The sequence below is a fragment of the Penaeus chinensis genome, chromosome 6 (assembly GCF_019202785.1).
Source record: "Penaeus chinensis breed Huanghai No. 1 chromosome 6, ASM1920278v2, whole genome shotgun sequence".
NCBI lineage: Eukaryota > Metazoa > Arthropoda > Malacostraca > Decapoda > Penaeidae > Penaeus > Penaeus chinensis.
This window is the reverse complement of record NC_061824.1, coordinates 701,327-722,759: the sequence shown is the minus strand read 5'-3', so window position 1 is coordinate 722,759 and position 21,433 is coordinate 701,327. Positions and strand designations below refer to the sequence as shown.

The window sequence follows — 21,433 nt, the reverse complement described above, 5'->3', positions numbered from 1 at the left end:
TGGCAACCTGAAAGTCTATTACAATTCTCTCCTCATTTCATTTCAATAACGAATACTGATGTACAACGTGTGAGTGGCTTCATTCCAATGAACTTATTCTAAGCATACATAAAGTCAATTATGTTCTACCCCCCACCCACCCCCCAAAAAAAAAAATATATATATATATATATACATCAAGAAATCTCAGGATATTGAAGACAAAAAAATGAAACCAAAATTCTATTCAAAAAGAATCAAACTAAATATTTAGGAGTCATGTTAGACGAATGGTTAACTTCGAATCCCCACGTCAGTTTCGTTTCTAACAAAATCAACAAACAAAATTATATAATTTATCAGATACGCAATTCACTTAAAATGAAACCACATTTATAGCTAAATTACACACTAATTTTCCTCGGTTTAACTTATTGCCAAAGCATATGGGTTCTGTTAACAAAAGAGTCAGCAACAGTCTCCACATCACACAAAAGCGAGCCATTCGTACTATATCCGGCCAAAGAAAAAACAATCATCTTACCAGCGTGCTTCAGAGACAAAACCTCACTGTTGTTTTTCATGAGATCTCTACAAAGTTTTATTTCGTCGCAATATTAATTTCATCCTTTTATAATCATTTGTGTCACGTGAAATGTCTTCTTTGTTGCACATCATACTATATCATACAATATTTTAAAATCTTTTATGATTTGTATATCTTTATTTCAATTGATTGAAGTCAAAGAGAGCATTTTCTCTTTCTGAAGGCTCTGCTAGCACTGTCAGATATGCTAATGTATATGTATATACTTTTAAACTCTAATATACTAATGTTTAGCCTAAATAAACGATATGATTATGAATCTGAATCGTGAAGTATTTTTGTATGTATTTATTTATGCTTACAAACAGAACAAGGAGGGAAGTACAAGAAAATACAGCAACATGCCGAAGGCCTTTTCGATTTATTGCTTCTTAAAAAGAAGCAGTAGCGTGAAAAAGCCTTTGGCATATTTTTTTTTTTTTTTTTTTTTTCTTCGGTGTTGTTTTTGTCATTTGTTCGACATGAATTTCACACGTATGTGTATATATGTATATGTATGCCTGCATCTATATATATATATACATAGTCATTTATGCAAACACACACACACACACACACGCGCGCGCGCGCGCGCACACACACACTCATATATATATATAACTATATATATATATATATATATGAATATTGCATTTATTTATATATGTGTACATACAGACACACATTCACACACACACATTTATATACACATAAATTTATTACAAAAAAAAAAAAAAAATATATATATATATATATATATATATGTGTGTGTGTGTGTGTGTGTGTGTCTGTGTGTGTGTGTGTGTGTGTGTGTGTGTGTGTGTGTGTGTGTGTGCACGTTTCTGCTAAATTCCCAAACATCGCGCTTGTGCTGTAGCAGCGACCTCGTTTTTCACACCGACAGCTAAACTAAGTCAGACTGAAGGTCGGTGGGCGGAGTCTGAACCGTCTTCGAGTATAAAGGTTGGCCGCCAGTCGTTCATCGTCACTCTTCCTCCTCCTCTTCAGCTTCTGAGCCTTACCATGAAGTCCCTCATCCTCTGTGGTTCGTTATTATCTCTGCCTTTTGTACTCATGTAGAATACCCGCAGAAAGTATCGCGTTCCCTCAAACTTTTGAACTTCCAAGAACGTGTGGTTTTGATTTTGGGTCTAATCAGCTCAGTAAGATTTCATCTTTAAGATTCAACAATCTTACAGATTCATGCACTTATACATAGATATAAAGAAATACCTATCTATAGATATATACACATATAAATCTGTGTATGCGTGTATATAAACAGTACATAGGTGTGTGCGTGTTCTCCATGCAAATGTTTTTATTATATATCCACAGCAATCCTTGGCGTCGTTGTGGCCGACAGCCGCAACGGATTCAACGGAAACGGTAACGGTTACGGAGCACCTCCTCCTCCCAGCAACGGATATGGTGCACCCACTAACGGATTCAACGGAAACGGAAACGGAAACGGAAACGGTAACGGTTACGGAGCACCTCCTCCCACCAACGGATATGGTGCACCCACTAACGGATTCAACGGAAATGGAAACAGCAACGGTAACGGTTACGGAGCACCTGCTCCTCCTAGCAACGGTTATGCAGCTCCCAGGAACACCTATGGCACGCCCAACGGCGCCTACGGAGTAGACCCTGAGATTGCCGCTTTGGCCGAGAACATTCCCGGGGGCGGCGTCCCCGGCGAGGACTACCCCATCTTGGCTTCCGTGCCCGACACCGGCTTCTCGTGCGATGCCCAGGCGGTGCAAGGTTATTACGCCGACACTGCAGCTGAAGCCGGCTGCCAGGTGTTCCATATCTGCCAGGACCGCGCCCTCAGGCGCCAACAGGACTCGTTCCTGTGCCCCAATGGTACCATCTTCAACCAGCAGTACCTGGTATGTGACTGGTGGTTCAACGTGGACTGTTCTCAAGCTGAGAGCTTCTACTCCGTCAACGAACTCATCGGAGTCGTTCCCGACGCCGGATATGCCTATGGACCCGCCACCAACGGAAACGGTAACGGCTATGGCTCCAACGGCAACGGAAGGAACGGAAACGGCAAGAACGGAAGCAATGGATACGGCTCCAACGGAAACGGAAGGAACGGAAACGGAGGCAGCAACGGCAACGGCTACGGTGCCCCTCCTGCCCCAAGCAACGGATACGGTGCCCCAGCTGCCCCATCCAACTCTTATGGAACTCCTTTCTAAGCTGAATTTGAAGGATCTCACATTAAAATAATTACCTGTATATTTTCATAGACAGACGCTTACTCTAACGTTACAGATTCCCGTTTGTCTTTATGTCTGTATGCTCGATATCTCTTATTTTTCTTATATAATCAGTTTGTATATATATATTTTTGGAATAAAATGAACATTAGCCATTTTGTATTATACTTAACTGTTTCATAGTCATTTTTATATTCATACATGAGACCTTCCTTGTTGCTATTTTTATTGATATCATTACTATTACTATCGTCATCGCTTCCAATGACAAAAAAAAAAAAAACGTTATTTTATCATTATCATCATGAGTATCTCGTTATCTTTGTCAATATCATTCATATTATTACCATTACTATTATTGTAACCATCATCAGCAATGCATTATGAATGTATGTACCAGAATATATATATAAAAAGACAAACACATAAGTAACATAAACTCACGAATGCTTCAATCACACATACACACGTATGCCCGCGCACAAACATATGCATGCACACAAAGATACATACATGTGGATGTGGTGCGTTCATGCTTGTGTACTTGAGGATATATAGGTATGTATGGATACGTGTATACATTTACACATGCACAAATATTGGTATGTATATATACACATACATCTACTTTTGATGCATTTAGCAATGAGGCGAAGCCCTTAGGCTTAGAGGTCTCCTGGACCAAGACCAAGATTCAGGACTGTGTGGGCCTGTTAGGGGAACCCATACAGTTTGTCCATGCTTGCGGCGAGGACGTTGAAGTACCTATGCAGGAGGACCAAGCTACGTGTCATCATGGCCTTGATACTGCCAGCTTTGCTCTAATGAAGCGAATCCTGGATGCTATCTAGTGCCTTGGAGTCTCGTCTTGACGCCTTTTGTAACAAGTCTCTTCGCCGGATCATGGGGTACAGTTGGCAGGACCACGTGTCCAACCAACGGCTACACCGTGAGACTGGCATGAGACCTGTTACTTGCATAATCCGGGATCGCTCACTCAGGCTATATGTGCACCTAGCTCGTTTCCCTATGGATGACCCTGCCCATCAGGTTATATTTCTGCGAGACAATCCTGGGTGGAGGAGGCTCGTGGGACGACCTAGGAGGTCATGGTTTGGGCAGCTCGCGGAGACCTGTCGCGAGGAGTTAGAGATAGGCCGAGGGCCTGCCTAGAGACTCGCCATTAGAGACACTCGTCGCTGGAAGCGAAGGGTGGATGCGGCCATGCGCCCCCTTCGGCGTTAGCCCCTTGGTGATGATGATGATACCTTAGATGATGACTCCTTAGCCGTTTCTTCTACTTTCCTTGCCATTCAACAAAACGCTTTCGTACTTTTCGGACTACCAAAGAAATGCTTGATACAGTATGTCAACAAAGGAAATAGGCATTGGTCTTATAAAAAGAATGTGTTCTATAATAGCATTCATGTCCTCCGTCTCATAAACTCATCATTAACCACAGGCATTTTTCACAATCATTGAAGAATGCCAAGATCCAAACAGCCTTTAAAAGCGGAGATAAGCATGCCATTGATATAAAATTCTGTGAAAAAAATAATAATAATAATTATAAAAAACAGATGAGAAACCTGGAAAGAAAACGAGATATTAAACAATGCAAGCAAGGTTTTAGAAAAGCAAATTCAACTGGTGAAGCAACAACTTCACTCACTAATGACTCCTATAATGCATTTGACGAGAGAAAATTCACAAATGGTGTGTGTCTAGACCTATCCACAACCTTGACACGGTATATCACACCATTCTCTCGAGTAAACTTAAAAGCTATGGGATTAGAGGAACTGCTAAGCAATGTTTCGCTTCTTAACTCAACTTCGTTTACTTCACGGGTAACCAATGTAAACTAGCAACAGAGGCCCATGAAATTCTACAAGGCCTATTTTCTATTTCTTTGATATCTGAATGATATGTTATCACTACGAAACCTTTCAATTCCCTTTTATTCGTTGATGATGGCAACCTGAAAGTCTATTACAATTCTCTCCTCATTTCATTTCAATAACGAATACTGATGTACAACGTGTGAGTGGCTTCATTCCAATGAACTTATTCTAAGCATACATAAAGTCAACTATGTTCTCCCCCCCCAAAAAAAAAAAAAAAAAAAAAAATCTCGGGATACTCAAGACAAAAAATTGGAACCAAAATTTTATCCAAAAAGAATCAAGCTAAATATCTAGGCGTTATGTTACATGAATTATTAACTTGGAAGTCCCACGTCAATTTCGTTTCTAACAAACGAGATGGTATCTTTTATTAGATACGCAGTTCACTTACAATTAAAGCACATGTATAGCTAAATTACACACTATTTTATCTTAGTTTAACTTATTGCCAAAACATATGGGTTCTGTTAACAAAAGAGTCAGCAACAGTCTCCACATCACACAAAAGCGAGCCATTCGTACTATATTAGGTCAAAGGAAAAAGTGATCACCCTACCAGCGTGCTTCAGAGACAAAACCTCACTGTTGTTCTTCATGAAATCTCTACAAACTTTTATTTCGTCGCAATATTAATCTCATCCTCGTAAAATCATTTGTGTCACGTGAAATGTGTTCTTTGTTTTTACACAACACTATGTGCAATATTCTAATATCTTTTATGATTTGTATATCTTTATTTTAATTTATTGAACTCAAAGCGAGCTTAGTCTCTCTCTGATGGCTCAGCTAGCACTGCCAGATATGTTAATGTATGTGTATATACTTTTAAACTCTGATATACTAATGTTTTGCCTAAATATACAATATGATTATGAATCTGAATCATGAGGTATTTTTGTATGTATCTATTTTTGCTTGCAAACAGAACAAGGAGGGAAGTCCAAGAAAACGCAGGAACATGACGAAGGCCTTTTCGATTTATCCCTTCGTTTGTTGTATTTCCCATTTGTTCGACATGAATTCCACAGGTATTTATGCACACACACACACACACACACACACACACACACACACACACACATCTGTATGTGTGTGTGTGTGTGTACACATGTGTATACGTAAATACATACGCACACACAAATATAGATATATACACATGTATATATATGTAAATATATGCATATATACATGTAGATATAAATATGTATATACATCTATTTATATGTTTATCTAGATATGTGTGTAGGTATATATATATATATATATATATATATATATATATATAATTTACGTATATATATATCCACTCATATATATACACATTCAAACATATATATATATATATATATTATATATATTATTTGTATAGAAAATATACATACATATCCATATATATAATACACACATGTACATACACATGGACGCACGCACGCACACACACACACATACGCAAATAAGTTTCTGCTAAATTCCCAAACATCATACCTTTTCTGTAACAGCGACCTGTTTTTTCACACCGACAGCTAAACTAAGTCAGATCGAAGGTCGGTGGGCGGAGTCTGAACCGTCTTCGAGTATAAAGGTTGGCCGCCAGTCGGTTCATCGTCACTCTTCCTCCTCCTCTCCCGCTTCTGAGCCTTACCATGAAGTCCCTCATCCTCTGTGGTTAATATCTGTAATTTTTGTATACATATACTAATACATTAAAGCGCCCCCGCCTCACACTATAGAATTTCTGAGAATATTTGGTTTCCGAGCAATTTTCCCCGCTCTTCATATTAATGCTTTTACGTATATCCACAGCAATCCTTGGCGTCGTTGTGGCCGACCGCCTCAACGGATTCAATGGAAATGGTAACGGTTACGGAGCACCTCCTCCTCCCAGCAATGGATATGGTGCACCGACCAACGGATTCAACGGAAACGGAAACGGTAACGGTAACGGTTACGGAGCACCTGCTCCTCCTAGCAACGGTTATGCAGCTCCCAGGAACACCTATGGCACGCCCAACGGCGCCTACGGAGTAGACCCTGAGATTGCCGCTTTGGCCGAGAACATTCCCGGGGGCGGTGTCCCCGGCGAGGACTACCCCATCTTGGCTTCCGTGCCCGACACCGGCTTCTCGTGCGATGCCCAGGCGGTGCAAGGTTATTACGCCGACACTGCAGCTGAAGCCGGCTGCCAGGTGTTCCATATCTGCCAGGACCGCGCCCTCAGGCGCCAACAGGACTCGTTCCTGTGCCCCAACGGTACCATCTTCAACCAGCAGTACCTGGTATGTGACTGGTGGTTCAACGTGGACTGTTCTCAAGCTGAGAGCTTCTACTCCGTCAACGAACTCATCGGAGTCGTTCCCGACGCCGGATACGCCTATGGACCCGCCACCAACGGAAACGGTAACGGCTATGGCTCCAACGGCAACGGAAGGAACGGAAACGGCAAGAACGGAAGCAATGGATACGGCTCCAACGGAAACGGAAGGAACGGAAACGGAGGCAGCAACGGCAACGGCTACGGTGCCCCCCCTGCCCCAAGCAACGGATACGGTGCCCCAGCTGCCCCATCCAACTCCTATGGAACTCCTTTCTAAACTAGATTTGAAATCTCCTTCTCTTTCTCTCAGAAATGTTGTTTCTTAGATTAACGTTTTTCTTCTCTCATCCGCTCTCTTTCTTTGTCTTTAGTATATATGCACAAGAATTGTATACATATTGATATTTTGAAATAAAATATTTTTTACTTAATTGTAAAGTTATTATCCAAACAGAATACATTTCTCCAGAGTATGATTTACTGCTGGCATCAATATGAAATAAACAAGACAGTTCTGATACCAGTCCTTGATGTATTGCAATGAACAAAATCGTATTTCTTTTTTCCAGTATTTCTAAAACGAACAAACAGAAGCAGAAAATAGAAAAAAAGACTCTTAATGAAGCTCTACATCAATAATTAAATCAAAACTCTCATTACAGAGACAGTAAATAGGTTAAATCTTCCATTACATTTGGTGAGTCTCTCAGGCAATTAAGGAATCACTCAACCTTAGGGATTTGCAATGGGAAACGACAGTAATTATATGACAAGCATAGACACAATTAGGGAACCCAGAGAAAAGTTAAAAGAAAACCTACATTCAACGCCAGTTTAAACAAAAGTCCACAGTGTCAATTTCAGACAGTGGACATTGAAGGGAGTGAGGGATCAAAGGCAATTGCCCAGCATTTGAATAATTATTTCGTAAATAGTCCCAAGATGACATCTTAGCCGATCCTTCTACTTTCTTTACCAATCGTCAACAAAACGCTCTCAAACTTTTCATAAAAGCCCGATACATTAAGTCAACATAATAATAATGATAATAATAAAATAAAATAAAATAAAATCTGATCATACTAACATCCGCATTGATCTTAAAAAAAATATATATGTTCTCTCGTATGAGTTAGGTCCTCTATCCGTCTCACAAACTCGTCATTAACCACAAGCGTTTTTCCAGACTCATTGAGATCTACTGTCCAAATTCGCTTTTATCAGTCTAGAAAATTCTGGGGAAAATGACAATAGAAGAGAAACTTTCTCCAAAGAAAACGATATATTAATTAATGCAGACATGGCTTTGGGGGGAAAAAAATAACTGAAGAAGCAATTACTTCATTCACTAATCATATCTATAATGTATATGACTTAGGTATTCTATGCACTTGATTAATACTTTGATAACATTTTGAAAAGGTATATTGAGGGGTAAACCGTGCACATATCCTTGGCGACTCGGAAGTTAAGAACCACTGATCTAGCCCTATCCGAAACCCTTGGCACGGTAGAGCAAACCATTCTTTCGAATAAACTTTAAAATTATGGCTTTAGAGGGATTACTGAGCAATGGTTCCTTCTTATCTCAGTAACAGGCTACAGGCATAAGTTAATAGGTTCATTCCAATAAACTTACTCTAAGTATACATAAATTCCACTGCCTTCCAAACATACTTACTGCCAAAGCATATGTGTGCTGCTACCAAGAAAATCAGCAAGTTACACAAAAACAAGTGTGTATATATATATGTATATGTGTGTATATATGTATATTATGTGTGTATATATACACATAAATATGTATAAACATTCACATATCTATCTATCTGTATATATGTATGTATGCAGATATATACATATTCATACATACATATGTATACATATACATGCATACGTATGTATAAATATGTATATATCTGCATTCATACATATATATACAGCTAGATGCGTATAAAGAAATATACAAGTTTCTGCTAAATTCCCAAACATCATGCCTTTTCTGTAGCAGCGACCTCGTTTTTCACGCCGACAACTGAACGAAGGTCGCTGGGCGGAGACTGGACAGCGCCTTCGAGTATAAAGGTTGGCCGCCAGTCGTTCATCGTCACTCTCCCTCCTCCTCTCCCGCTTCTAAGCCTCATCATGAAGTCCCTCATCCTTTGTGGTTTGTTGATATCTATACTATTTGTATACATACACAATTCTTAGAATATTTGGTTTCCTAACAATTTTCCCCGCTCTTCATAATGCTTTTACGTATTTCCACAGCAATCCTTGGCGTCGTTGTGGCCGACCGCCTCAACGGATTCAACGGAAATGGTAACGGTTACGGAGCACCTCCTCCTCCCAGCAATGGATATGGTGCACCCACCAACGGATTCAACGGAAATGGTAATGGTAACGGCAACGGTAACGGTAACGGTTACGGAGCACCTGCTCCTCCTAGCAACAGTTATGCAGCTCCCAGGAACACCTATGGCACGCCCAACGGCGCCTACGGAGTAGACCCTGAGATTGCCGCTTTGGCCGAGAACATTCCCGGGGGCGGTGTCCCCGGCGAGGACTACCCCATCTTGGCTTCCGTGCCCGACACCGGCTTCTCGTGCGATGCCCAGGCGGTGCAAGGTTATTACGCCGACACTGCAGCTGAAGCCGGCTGCCAGGTGTTCCATATCTGCCAGGACCGCGCCCTCAGGCGCCAACAGGACTCGTTCCTGTGCCCCAACGGTACCATCTTCAACCAGCAGTACCTGGTATGTGACTGGTGGTTCAACGTGGACTGTTCTCAAGCTGAGAGCTTCTACTCCGTCAACGAACTCATCGGAGTCGTTCCCGACGCCGGATACGCCTATGGACCCGCCACCAACGGAAACGGTAACGGCTATGGCTCCAACGGCAACGGAAGGAACGGAAACGGCAAGAACGGAAGCAATGGATACGGCTCCAACGGAAACGGAAGGAACGGAAACGGAGGCAGCAACGGCAACGGCTACGGTGCCCCCCCTGCCCCAAGCAACGGATACGGTGCCCCAGCTGCCCCATCCAACTCCTATGGAACTCCTTTCTAAACTAGATTTGAAATCTCCTTCTCTTTCTCTCAGAAATGTTGTTTCTTAGATTAACGTTTTTCTTCTCTCATCCGCTCTCTTTCTTTGTCTTTAGTATATATGAACAAGAATTGTATACATATTGATATTTTGAAATAAAATATTTTTTACTTAATTGTAAAGTTATTATCCAAACAGAATACATTTCTCCAGAGTATGATTTACTGCTGGCATCAATATGAAATAAACAAGACAGTTCTGATACCAGTCCTTGATGTATTGCAATGAACAAAATCGTATTTCTTTTTTCCAGTATTTCTAAAACGAACAAACAGAAGCAGAAAATAGAAAAAAAGACTCTTAATGAAGCTCTACATCAATAATTAAATCAAAACTCTCATTACAGAGACAGTAAATAGGTTAAATCTTCCATTACATTTGGTGAGTCTCTCAGGCAATTAAGGAATCACTCAACCTTAGGGATTTGCAATGGGAAACGACAGTAATTATATGACAAGCATAGACACAATTAGGGAACCCAGAGAAAAGTTAAAAGAAAACCTACATTCAACGCCAGTTTAAACAAAAGTCCACAGTGTCAATTTCAGACAGTGGACATTGAAGGGAGTGAGGGATCAAAGGCAATTGCCCAGCATTTGAATAATTATTTCGTAAATAGTCCCAAGATGACATCTTAGCCGATCCTTCTACTTTCTTTACCAATCGTCAACAAAACGCTCTCAAATTTTTCATAAAAGCCCGATACATTAAGTCAACATAATAATAATGATAATAATAAAATAAAATAAAATAAAATCTGATCATACTAACATCCGCATTGATCTTAAAAAAAATATATATGTTCTCTCGTATGAGTTAGGTCCTCTATCCGTCTCACAAACTCGTCATTAACCACAAGCGTTTTTCCAGACTCATTGAGATCTACTGTCCAAATTCGCTTTTATCAGTCTAGAAAATTCTGGGGAAAATGACAATAGAAGAGAAACTTTCTCCAAAGAAAACGATATATTAATTAATGCAGACATGGCTTTGGGGGGAAAAAAATAACTGAAGAAGCAATTACTTCATTCACTAATCATATCTATAATGTATATGACTTAGGTATTCTATGCACTTGATTAATACTTTGATAACATTTTGAAAAGGTATATTGAGGGGTAAACCGTGCACATATCCTTGGCGACTCGGAAGTTAAGAACCACTGATCTAGCCCTATCCGAAACCCTTGGCACGGTAGAGCAAACCATTCTTTCGAATAAACTTTAAAATTATGGCTTTAGAGGGATTACTGAGCAATGGTTCCTTCTTATCTCAGTAACAGGCTACAGGCATAAGTTATTAGGTTCATTCCAATAAACTTACTCTAAGTATACATAAATTCCACTGCCTTCCAAACATACTTACTGCCAAAGCATATGTGTGCTGCTACCAAGAAAATCAGCAAGTTACACAAAAACAAGTGTGTATATATATATGTATATGTGTGTATATATGTATATTATGTGTGTATATATACACATAAATATGTATAAACATTCACATATCTATCTATCTGTATATATGTATGTATGCAGATATATACATATTCATACATACATATGTATACATATACATGCATACGTATGTATAAATATGTATATATCTGCATTCATACATATATATACAGCTAGATGCGTATAAAGAAATATACAAGTTTCTGCTAAATTCCCAAACATCATGCCTTTTCTGTAGCAGCGACCTCGTTTTTCACACCGACAACTGAACGAAGGTCGCTGGGCGGAGACTGGACAGCGCCTTCGAGTATAAAGGTTGGCCGCCAGTCGTTCATCGTCACTCTCCCTCCTCCTCTCCCGCTTCTAAGCCTCATCATGATGTCCCTCATCCTTTGTGGTTTGTTGATATCTATACTATTTGTATACATACACAATTCTTAGAATATTTGGTTTCCTAACAATTTTCCCCGCTCTTCATAATGCTTTTACGTATTTCCACAGCAATCCTTGGCGTCGTTGTGGCCGACCGCCTCAACGGATTCAACGGAAATGGTAACGGTTACGGAGCACCTCCTCCTCCCAGCAATGGATATGGTGCACCCACCAACGGATTCAACGGAAATGGTAATGGTAACGGCAACGGTAACGGTAACGGTTACGGAGCACCTGCTCCTCCTAGCAACGGTTATGCAGCTCCCAGGAACACCTATGGCACGCCCAACGGCGCCTACGGAGTAGACCCTGAGATTGCCGCTTTGGCCGAGAACATTCCCGGGGGCGGCGTCCCCGGTGAGGACTACCCCATCTTGGCTTCCGTGCCCGACACCGGCTTCTCGTGCGATGCCCAGGCGGTGCAAGGTTATTACGCCGACACTGCAGCTGAAGCCGGCTGCCAGGTGTTCCATATCTGCCAGGACCGCGCCCTCAGGCGCCAACAGGACTCGTTCCTGTGCCCCAACGGTACCATCTTCAACCAGCAGTACCTGGTATGTGACTGGTGGTTCAACGTGGACTGTTCTCAAGCTGAGAGCTTCTACTCCGTCAACGAACTCATCGGAGTCGTTCCCGACGCCGGATACGCCTATGGACCCGCCACCAACGGAAACGGTAACGGCTATGGCTCCAACGGCAACGGAAGGAACGGAAACGGCAAGAACGGAAGCAATGGATACGGCTCCAACGGAAACGGAAGGAACGGAAACGGAGGCAGCAACGGCAACGGCTACGGTGCCCCCCCTGCCCCAAGCAACGGATACGGTGCCCCAGCTGCCCCATCCAACTCCTATGGAACTCCTTTCTAAACTAGATTTGAAATCTCCTTCTCTTTCTCTCAGAAATGTTGTTTCTTAGATTAACGTTTTTCTTCTCTCATCCGCTCTCTTTCTTTGTCTTTAGTATATATGCACAAGAATTGTATACATATTGATATTTTGAAATAAAATATTTTTTACTTAATTGTAAAGTTATTATCCAAACAGAATACATTTCTCCAGAGTATGATTTACTGCTGGCATCAATATGAAATAAACAAGACAGTTCTGATACCAGTCCTTGATGTATTGCAATGAACAAAATCGTATTTCTTTTTTCCAGTATTTCTAAAACGAACAAACAGAAGCAGAAAATAGAAAAAAAGACTCTTAATGAAGCTCTACATCAATAATTAAATCAAAACTCTCATTACAGAGACAGTAAATAGGTTAAATCTTCCATTACATTTGGTGAGTCTCTCAGGCAATTAAGGAATCACTCAACCTTAGGGATTTGCAATGGGAAACGACAGTAATTATATGACAAGCATAGACACAATTAGGGAACCCAGAGAAAAGTTAAAAGAAAACCTACATTCAACGCCAGTTTAAACAAAAGTCCACAGTGTCAATTTCAGACAGTGGACATTGAAGGGAGTGAGGGATCAAAGGCAATTGCCCAGCATTTGAATAATTATTTCGTAAATAGTCCCAAGATGACATCTTAGCCGATCCTTCTACTTTCTTTACCAATCGTCAACAAAACGCTCTCAAATTTTTCATAAAAGCCCGATACATTAAGTCAACATAATAATAATGATAATAATAAAATAAAATAAAATAAAATCTGATCATACTAACATCCGCATTGATCTTAAAAAAAATATATATGTTCTCTCGTATGAGTTAGGTCCTCTATCCGTCTCACAAACTCGTCATTAACCACAAGCGTTTTTCCAGACTCATTGAGATCTACTGTCCAAATTCGCTTTTATCAGTCTAGAAAATTCTGGGGAAAATGACAATAGAAGAGAAACTTTCTCCAAAGAAAACGATATATTAATTAATGCAGACATGGCTTTGGGGGGAAAAAAATAACTGAAGAAGCAATTACTTCATTCACTAATCATATCTATAATGTATATGACTTAGGTATTCTATGCACTTGATTAATACTTTGATAACATTTTGAAAAGGTATATTGAGGGGTAAACCGTGCACATATCCTTGGCGACTCGGAAGTTAAGAACCACTGATCTAGCCCTATCCGAAACCCTTGGCACGGTAGAGCAAACCATTCTTTCGAATAAACTTTAAAATTATGGCTTTAGAGGGATTACTGAGCAATGGTTCCTTCTTATCTCAGTAACAGGCTACAGGCATAAGTTATTAGGTTCATTCCAATAAACTTACTCTAAGTATACATAAATTCCACTGCCTTCCAAACATACTTACTGCCAAAGCATATGTGTGCTGCTACCAAGAAAATCAGCAAGTTACACAAAAACAAGTGTGTATATATATATGTATATGTGTGTATATATGTATATTATGTGTGTATATATACACATAAATATGTATAAACATTCACATATCTATCTATCTGTATATATGTATGTATGCAGATATATACATATTCATACATACATATGTATACATATACATGCATACGTATGTATAAATATGTATATATCTGCATTCATACATATATATACAGCTAGATGCGTATAAAGAAATATACAAGTTTCTGCTAAATTCCCAAACATCATGCCTTTTCTGTAGCAGCGACCTCGTTTTTCACACCGACAACTGAACGAAGGTCGCTGGGCGGAGACTGGACAGCGCCTTCGAGTATAAAGGTTGGCCGCCAGTCGTTCATCGTCACTCTCCCTCCTCCTCTCCCGCTTCTAAGCCTCATCATGATGTCCCTCATCCTTTGTGGTTTGTTGATATCTATACTATTTGTATACATACACAATTCTTAGAATATTTGGTTTCCTAACAATTTTCCCCGCTCTTCATAATGCTTTTACGTATTTCCACAGCAATCCTTGGCGTCGTTGTGGCCGACCGCCTCAACGGATTCAACGGAAATGGTAACGGTTACGGAGCACCTCCTCCTCCCAGCAATGGATATGGTGCACCCACCAACGGATTCAACGGAAATGGTAATGGTAACGGCAACGGTAACGGTAACGGTTACGGAGCACCTGCTCCTCCTAGCAACAGTTATGCAGCTCCCAGGAACACCTATGGCACGCCCAACGGCGCCTACGGAGTAGACCCTGAGATTGCCGCTTTGGCCGAGAACATTCCCGGGGGCGGTGTCCCCGGCGAGGACTACCCCATCTTGGCTTCCGTGCCCGACACCGGCTTCTCGTGCGATGACCAGGCGGTGCAAGGTTATTACGCTGACACTGCAGCTGAAGCCGGCTGCCAGGTGTTCCATATCTGCCAGGACCGCGCCCTCAGGCGCCAACAGGACTCGTTCCTGTGCCCCAACGGTACCATCTTCAACCAGCAGTACCTGGTATGTGACTGGTGGTTCAACGTGGACTGTTCTCAAGCTGAGAGCTTCTACTCCGTCAACGAACTCATCGGAGTCGTTCCCGACGCCGGATACGCCTATGGACCCGCCACCAACGGAAACGGTAACGGCTATGGCTCCAACGGCAACGGAAGGAACGGAAACGGCAAGAACGGAAGCAATGGATACGGCTCCAACGGAAACGGAAGGAACGGAAACGGAGGCAGCAACGGCAACGGCTACGGTGCCCCCCCTGCCCCAAGCAACGGATACGGTGCCCCAGCTGCCCCATCCAACTCCTATGGAACTCCTTTCTAAACTAGATTTGAAATCTCCTTCTCTTTCTCTCAGAAATGTTGTTTCTTAGATTAACGTTTTTCTTCTCTCATCCGCTCTCTTTCTTTGTCTTTAGTATATATGCACAAGAATTGTATACATATTGATATTTTGAAATAATTTTTTTTTTACTTAATTGTAAAGTTATTATCCAAACAGAATACATTTCTCCAGAGTATGATTTACTGCTGGCATCAATATGAAATAAACAAGACAGTTCTGATACCAGTCCTTGATGTATTGCAATGAACAAAATCGTATTTCTTTTTTCCAGTATTTCTAAAACGAACAAACAGAAGCAGAAAATAGAAAAAAAGACTCTTAATGAAGCTCTACATCAATAATTAAATCAAAACTCTCATTACAGAGACAGTAAATAGGTTAAATCTTCCATTACATTTGGTGAGTCTCTCAGGCAATTAAGGAATCACTCAACCTTAGGGATTTGCAATGGGAAACGACAGTAATTATATGACAAGCATAGACACAATTAGGGAACCCAGAGAAAAGTTAAAAGAAAACCTACATTCAACGCCAGTTTAAACAAAAGTCCACAGTGTCAATTTCAGACAGTGGACATTGAAGGGAGTGAGGGATCAAAGGCAATTGCCCAGCATTTGAATAATTATTTCGTAAATAGTCCCAAGATGACATCTTAGCCGATCCTTCTACTTTCTTTACCAATCGTCAACAAAACGCTCTCAAATTTTTCATAAAAGCCCGATACATTAAGTCAACATAATAATAATGATAATAATAAAATAAAATAAAATAAAATCTGATCATACTAACATCCGCATTGATCTTAAAAAAAATATATATGTTCTCTCGTATGAGTTAGGTCCTCTATCCGTCTCACAAACTCGTCATTAACCACAAGCGTTTTTCCAGACTCATTGAGATCTACTGTCCAAATTCGCTTTTATCAGTCTAGAAAATTCTGGGGAAAATGACAATAGAAGAGAAACTTTCTCCAAAGAAAACGATATATTAATTAATGCAGACATGGCTTTGGGGGGAAAAAAATAACTGAAGAAGCAATTACTTCATTCACTAATCATATCTATAATGTATATGACTTAGGTATTCTATGCACTTGATTAATACTTTGATAACATTTTGAAAAGGTATATTGAGGGGTAAACCGTGCACATATCCTTGGCGACTCGGAAGTTAAGAACCACTGATCTAGCCCTATCCGAAACCCTTGGCACGGTAGAGCAAACCATTCTTTCGAATAAACTTTAAAATTATGGCTTTAGAGGGATTACTGAGCAATGGTTCCTTCTTATCTCAGTAACAGGCTACAGGCATAAGTTAATAGGTTCATTCCAATAAACTTACTCTAAGTATACATAAATTCCACTGCCTTCCAAACATACTTACTGCCAAAGCATATGTGTGCTGCTACCAAGAAAATCAGCAAGTTACACAAAAACAAGTGTGTATATATATATGTATATGTGTGTATATATGTATATTATGTGTGTATATATACACATAAATATGTATAAACATTCACATATCTATCTATCTGTATATATGTATGTATGCAGATATATACATATTCATACATACATATGTATACATATACATGCATACGTATGTATAAATATGTATATATCTGCATTCATACATATATATACAGCTAGATGCGTATAAAGAAATATACAAGTTTCTGCTAAATTCCCAAACATCATGCCTTTTCTGTAGCAGCGACCTCGTTTTTCACACCGACAACTGAACGAAGGTCGCTGGGCGGAGACTGGACAGCGCCTTCGAGTATAAAGGTTGGCCGCCAGTCGTTCATCGTCACTCTCCCTCCTCCTCTCCCGCTTCTAAGCCTCATCATGAAGTCCCTCATCCTTTGTGGTTTGTTGATATCTATACTATTTGTATACATACACAATTCTTAGAATATTTGGTTTCCTAACAATTTTCCCCGCTCTTCATAATGCTTTTACGTATTTCCACAGCAATCCTTGGCGTCGTTGTGGCCGACCGCCTCAACGGATTCAACGGAAATGGTAACGGTTACGGAGCACCTCCTCCTCCCAGCAATGGATATGGTGCACCCACCAACGGATTCAACGGAAATGGTAATGGTAACGGCAACGGTAACGGTAACGGTTACGGAGCACCTGCTCCTCCTAGCAACGGTTATGCAGCTCCCAGGAACACCTATGGCACGCCCAACGGCGCCTACGGAGTAGACCCTGAGATTGCCGCTTTGGCCGAGAACATTCCCGGGGGCGGCGTCCCCGGTGAGGACTACCCCATCTTGGCTTCCGTGCCCGACACCGGCTTCTCGTGCGATGACCAGGCGGTGCAAGGTTATTACGCCGACACTGCAGCTGAAGCCGGCTGCCAGGTGTTCCATATCTGCCAGGACCGCGCCCTCAGGCGCCAACAGGACTCGTTCCTGTGCCCCAACGGTACCATCTTCAACCAGCAGTACCTGGTATGTGACTGGTGGTTCAACGTGGACTGTTCTCAAGCTGAGAGCTTCTACTCCGTCAACGAACTCATCGGAGTCGTTCCCGACGCCGGATACGCCTATGGACCCGCCACCAACGGAAACGGTAACGGCTATGGCTCCAACGGCAACGGAAGGAACGGAAACGGCAAGAACGGAAGCAATGGATACGGCTCCAACGGAAACGGAAAGAACGGAAATGGAGGCAGCAACGGCAACGGCTACGGTGCCCCCCCTGCCCCAAGTAACGGCTACGGTGCCCCAGCTGCCCCATCCAACTCCTATGGAACTCCTTTCTAAGCTGAATTTGAAGGATCTCACATTAGAATAATTACCTGTATATTTTTATACACAGATGTTTACTCTGATTTTTATATAGTAATTTTGTATATATCTATTTTTCAAATAAAATGAAGATTAGCCTTCTGTATTGTACTTAATAGTTCCATCATTATGTTTTATATACTTGTATATGAGACCCTCCTTGTTGCTATTTTTATTGATATTAATACTATTACTATCGTTTTCGCTTCCAATGACAAAACGATATTTCATCATTATCATCATTGTTATTCTCGTCATCACTGTCTAAATCATTCGTATTATTACCAATATTCATATTGTAAACATTATCATTACATTATGAATATATGTACACATATGTATATATAGATGGACACACAAATAACGCACATTCATGTTTGTTCAACATGAATCCTTCTCTCAAACATACACACGCATGCCCGCGCAGACGCTTATGAATGCTTACATACATACATGTCGGTGTGGTCCATGCGTCCGTGTGTGGATCTGTGATTGTGTGTGTGTGGATACGTACATGCATACATTCACGCATATATATATATGTATATATATGTATATATGTATGTATATATATATATATATATATATATATATATATATATATATGCATGTGTGTGTCTGTTGGCCTCGAACCTAAGTCACTCCAGGTATGAAACCGGAAGGCCAGTACTAAATCAACCATGCCACACGACCCAAAAAGGAGTGTGCAACTAGGATCTAACTAGCTCCATAGACATTACCTATCTACTCATACATGAGTAATGATAGCGAGGTTTTACACACACTCCCCGTGGGCACTCGCTGGATTTTGATTTAGAAATTCGAAACTGAAGTCAGATGTACTGTGGTGTATATATATTGAAAGATGGAATAATGCAATGCCGCATTGCTAGATGTATAACAACCCTCCCTGACCGGGCCTCCAACCAAGGTCACTCTGGGTGTGGAACTGAAGGCCAGTACTAAACCAAATCTCGCTATCATAACTCATATATGAGTAGATAGGTAATGTCTATGGAGCTAGTTAGATCCTAGTCGCACCCTCCTTTTAGTGGGTCGTGTGGCATGGTTGGTTTAGTATTGGCCCACCGGTCTCATACCCGAAGTAACCTCCATTATTCCATAAATATATATATATACATATATATATATATTTATACACACATACATATACACATATACACATATACGTATATGTATATGTACACACACACACACACACACACGCACACACACACACACACACACACACATACACACACGCACACGCACACACACACGTGTGTGTGTGTGTGTGTGTTTGTTTGTGTATATATATATATACATTTATACACACACACACACACACACACGCATGTATATGTGTGTGTGTGTATATATATATACATATATGCACACACGCGCATGTGTGTGTGTGTGTGTGTGTGTGTGTGTGTGTGTGTGTGTGTGTGTGTGTGCATACATATGTGTATATGTATATATACACATGCACACACACACACACACACACATATATATGTATATATATATATGTTTATACATATATATATACATATATATACATATGTAGACATATAGATAGGAAAGTAGATGTAGATATATATGTGTATGTATGCATGTATGTGAATATAGGTCAATTTAGAAATAAATTATATTACCAGTACTTATTTATAAAACCAGTTTATAATTTCTTAACAGATTAACAGAAATTCAGAGAAAGTAAATTATGCAAACGAGGTAAATTTAACTAAAAGTAAAAAAAAAAAAAAAATTAAAGTTGTCTCTTAGGCAAATGTAAAATAATGCTCGTAATGAAATAGGCATAAGAAAAGGTTCAACAATTGAATACGAATTTCGGAATTGTTATGCGCTGAGTCACTTTGGGATGCAGCTGGAATGCATAGAATTAAAAAAGAAATTTGTGATTTTTTTTTTTTTTTTTTTTTTTTTTGTAAAAATAGTAAAATGATCGTGATGATGGTAATTTTTGCAGTGATGAAAATAATAATAATAGTAACAGTAATGATAATGGTAACAGTAATAATGATAATGATAATGATAATAATAGTAATAATAATAAGAATGAAAATGATGTTGATAATAATGATAATAAAATGAATAATAATGATAGAATTAATAATGATGATAATATAGAAAATAATACTGATATTGATAGTAATATCAATAATAATAATAGTAGTGATAATAATGATATTAGTGAAGTTAGTAATAATAATAATAATAATAATAATGATAATAATGAAAATAATATTCACATTAATAATAATAATGATAATAGTAAATGTAGTAATGATAATAATGATAATGATAACGACAATGATAATGATAATAATAAAAAATAATATATATGACAATAATGAAAATAATATACATAATAATGATAATAATAATAGCAAAAATAATAGTAGTGATTAAGATAATAGTAGCAATGATAATGATAATAATGATGATAATAATGATAATGATGAAAATGACAATAAAAGCAGCAATGCTAATGCTAATAGTAATAGTAATAAGAATAACAATAACAATAAGAACAAGAATGAGATCAAGAATGATAATAAAAGAAAAAAAAGCTGCAATGAGATATAACCTTAAACAATAAAAATGAAAAGGAAAACAAAGGAAGGGCATTGTTGCCAAGAGCGCCATCAGAGTATCCGCCGCCCTTTTCAAAACTCTAAGGGAAGGAACACCCAAAGAGAGACCACGGCAAAGACCATGGTAACAATGTCAATATTGCGAGACTCTTTTACTTGTCATACATAAGGTCGGTCATAGATTACCATGCATTGCACCTAGTATTGTTCAAGGAATCAGAGTTGACTAGTTTAGAAAGTGTACAAAATGAAGCCATGAGGATCATTCTTGGTGCCCCTAGAACAACAAGGATTGTGAATATGAGAACAGAACTT

At 39.7% G+C, this 21,433-nt stretch overlaps 6 protein-coding genes across 6 annotated transcripts; all 6 read left to right on the top strand.

Moving 5' to 3' along the window:
* Window positions 1-1,557: 1,557 nt before the first annotated feature.
* LOC125026543 (pro-resilin-like) lies at window positions 1,558-2,954 on the top strand. The gene is made up of 2 exons (XM_047615046.1): window positions 1,558-1,610; window positions 1,904-2,954. Exons 1-2 carry the CDS (start codon window positions 1,589-1,591, stop codon window positions 2,776-2,778), a joined length of 897 nt encoding a protein of 298 aa, XP_047471002.1. The 5' UTR covers window positions 1,558-1,588; the 3' UTR covers window positions 2,779-2,954.
* Window positions 2,955-6,319: 3,365 nt separating this feature from the next.
* Window positions 6,320-7,451, top strand: LOC125026538 (pro-resilin-like). The gene is made up of 2 exons (XM_047615036.1): window positions 6,320-6,371; window positions 6,510-7,451. The coding sequence occupies exons 1-2, from the start codon at window positions 6,350-6,352 to the stop codon at window positions 7,295-7,297; spliced, it is 810 nt and encodes a 269-aa protein (XP_047470992.1). The 5' UTR covers window positions 6,320-6,349; the 3' UTR covers window positions 7,298-7,451.
* A 1,685-nt stretch (window positions 7,452-9,136) lies between these two features.
* On the top strand, window positions 9,137-10,162 carry LOC125026582 (pro-resilin-like). The gene is made up of 2 exons (XM_047615122.1): window positions 9,137-9,187; window positions 9,292-10,162. The coding sequence occupies exons 1-2, from the start codon at window positions 9,166-9,168 to the stop codon at window positions 10,089-10,091; spliced, it is 822 nt and encodes a 273-aa protein (XP_047471078.1). The 5' UTR covers window positions 9,137-9,165; the 3' UTR covers window positions 10,092-10,162.
* Window positions 10,163-11,948: 1,786 nt separating this feature from the next.
* Window positions 11,949-13,039, top strand: LOC125026577 (pro-resilin-like). Its single transcript, XM_047615111.1, has 2 exons — window positions 11,949-11,981; window positions 12,086-13,039. Exons 1-2 carry the CDS (start codon window positions 11,960-11,962, stop codon window positions 12,883-12,885), a joined length of 822 nt encoding a protein of 273 aa, XP_047471067.1. The 5' UTR covers window positions 11,949-11,959; the 3' UTR covers window positions 12,886-13,039.
* Window positions 13,040-14,742: 1,703 nt separating this feature from the next.
* On the top strand, window positions 14,743-15,768 carry LOC125026432 (pro-resilin-like). The gene is made up of 2 exons (XM_047614883.1): window positions 14,743-14,775; window positions 14,880-15,768. The coding sequence occupies exons 1-2, from the start codon at window positions 14,754-14,756 to the stop codon at window positions 15,677-15,679; spliced, it is 822 nt and encodes a 273-aa protein (XP_047470839.1). The 5' UTR covers window positions 14,743-14,753; the 3' UTR covers window positions 15,680-15,768.
* Window positions 15,769-16,147: 379 nt separating this feature from the next.
* Window positions 16,148-18,595, top strand: LOC125026634 (pro-resilin-like). The gene is made up of 3 exons (XM_047615211.1): window positions 16,148-16,160; window positions 17,411-17,569; window positions 17,674-18,595. Exons 1-3 carry the CDS (start codon window positions 16,148-16,150, stop codon window positions 18,471-18,473), a joined length of 972 nt encoding a protein of 323 aa, XP_047471167.1. The 3' UTR covers window positions 18,474-18,595.
* The last annotated feature ends 2,838 nt before the right edge of the window (window positions 18,596-21,433 follow it).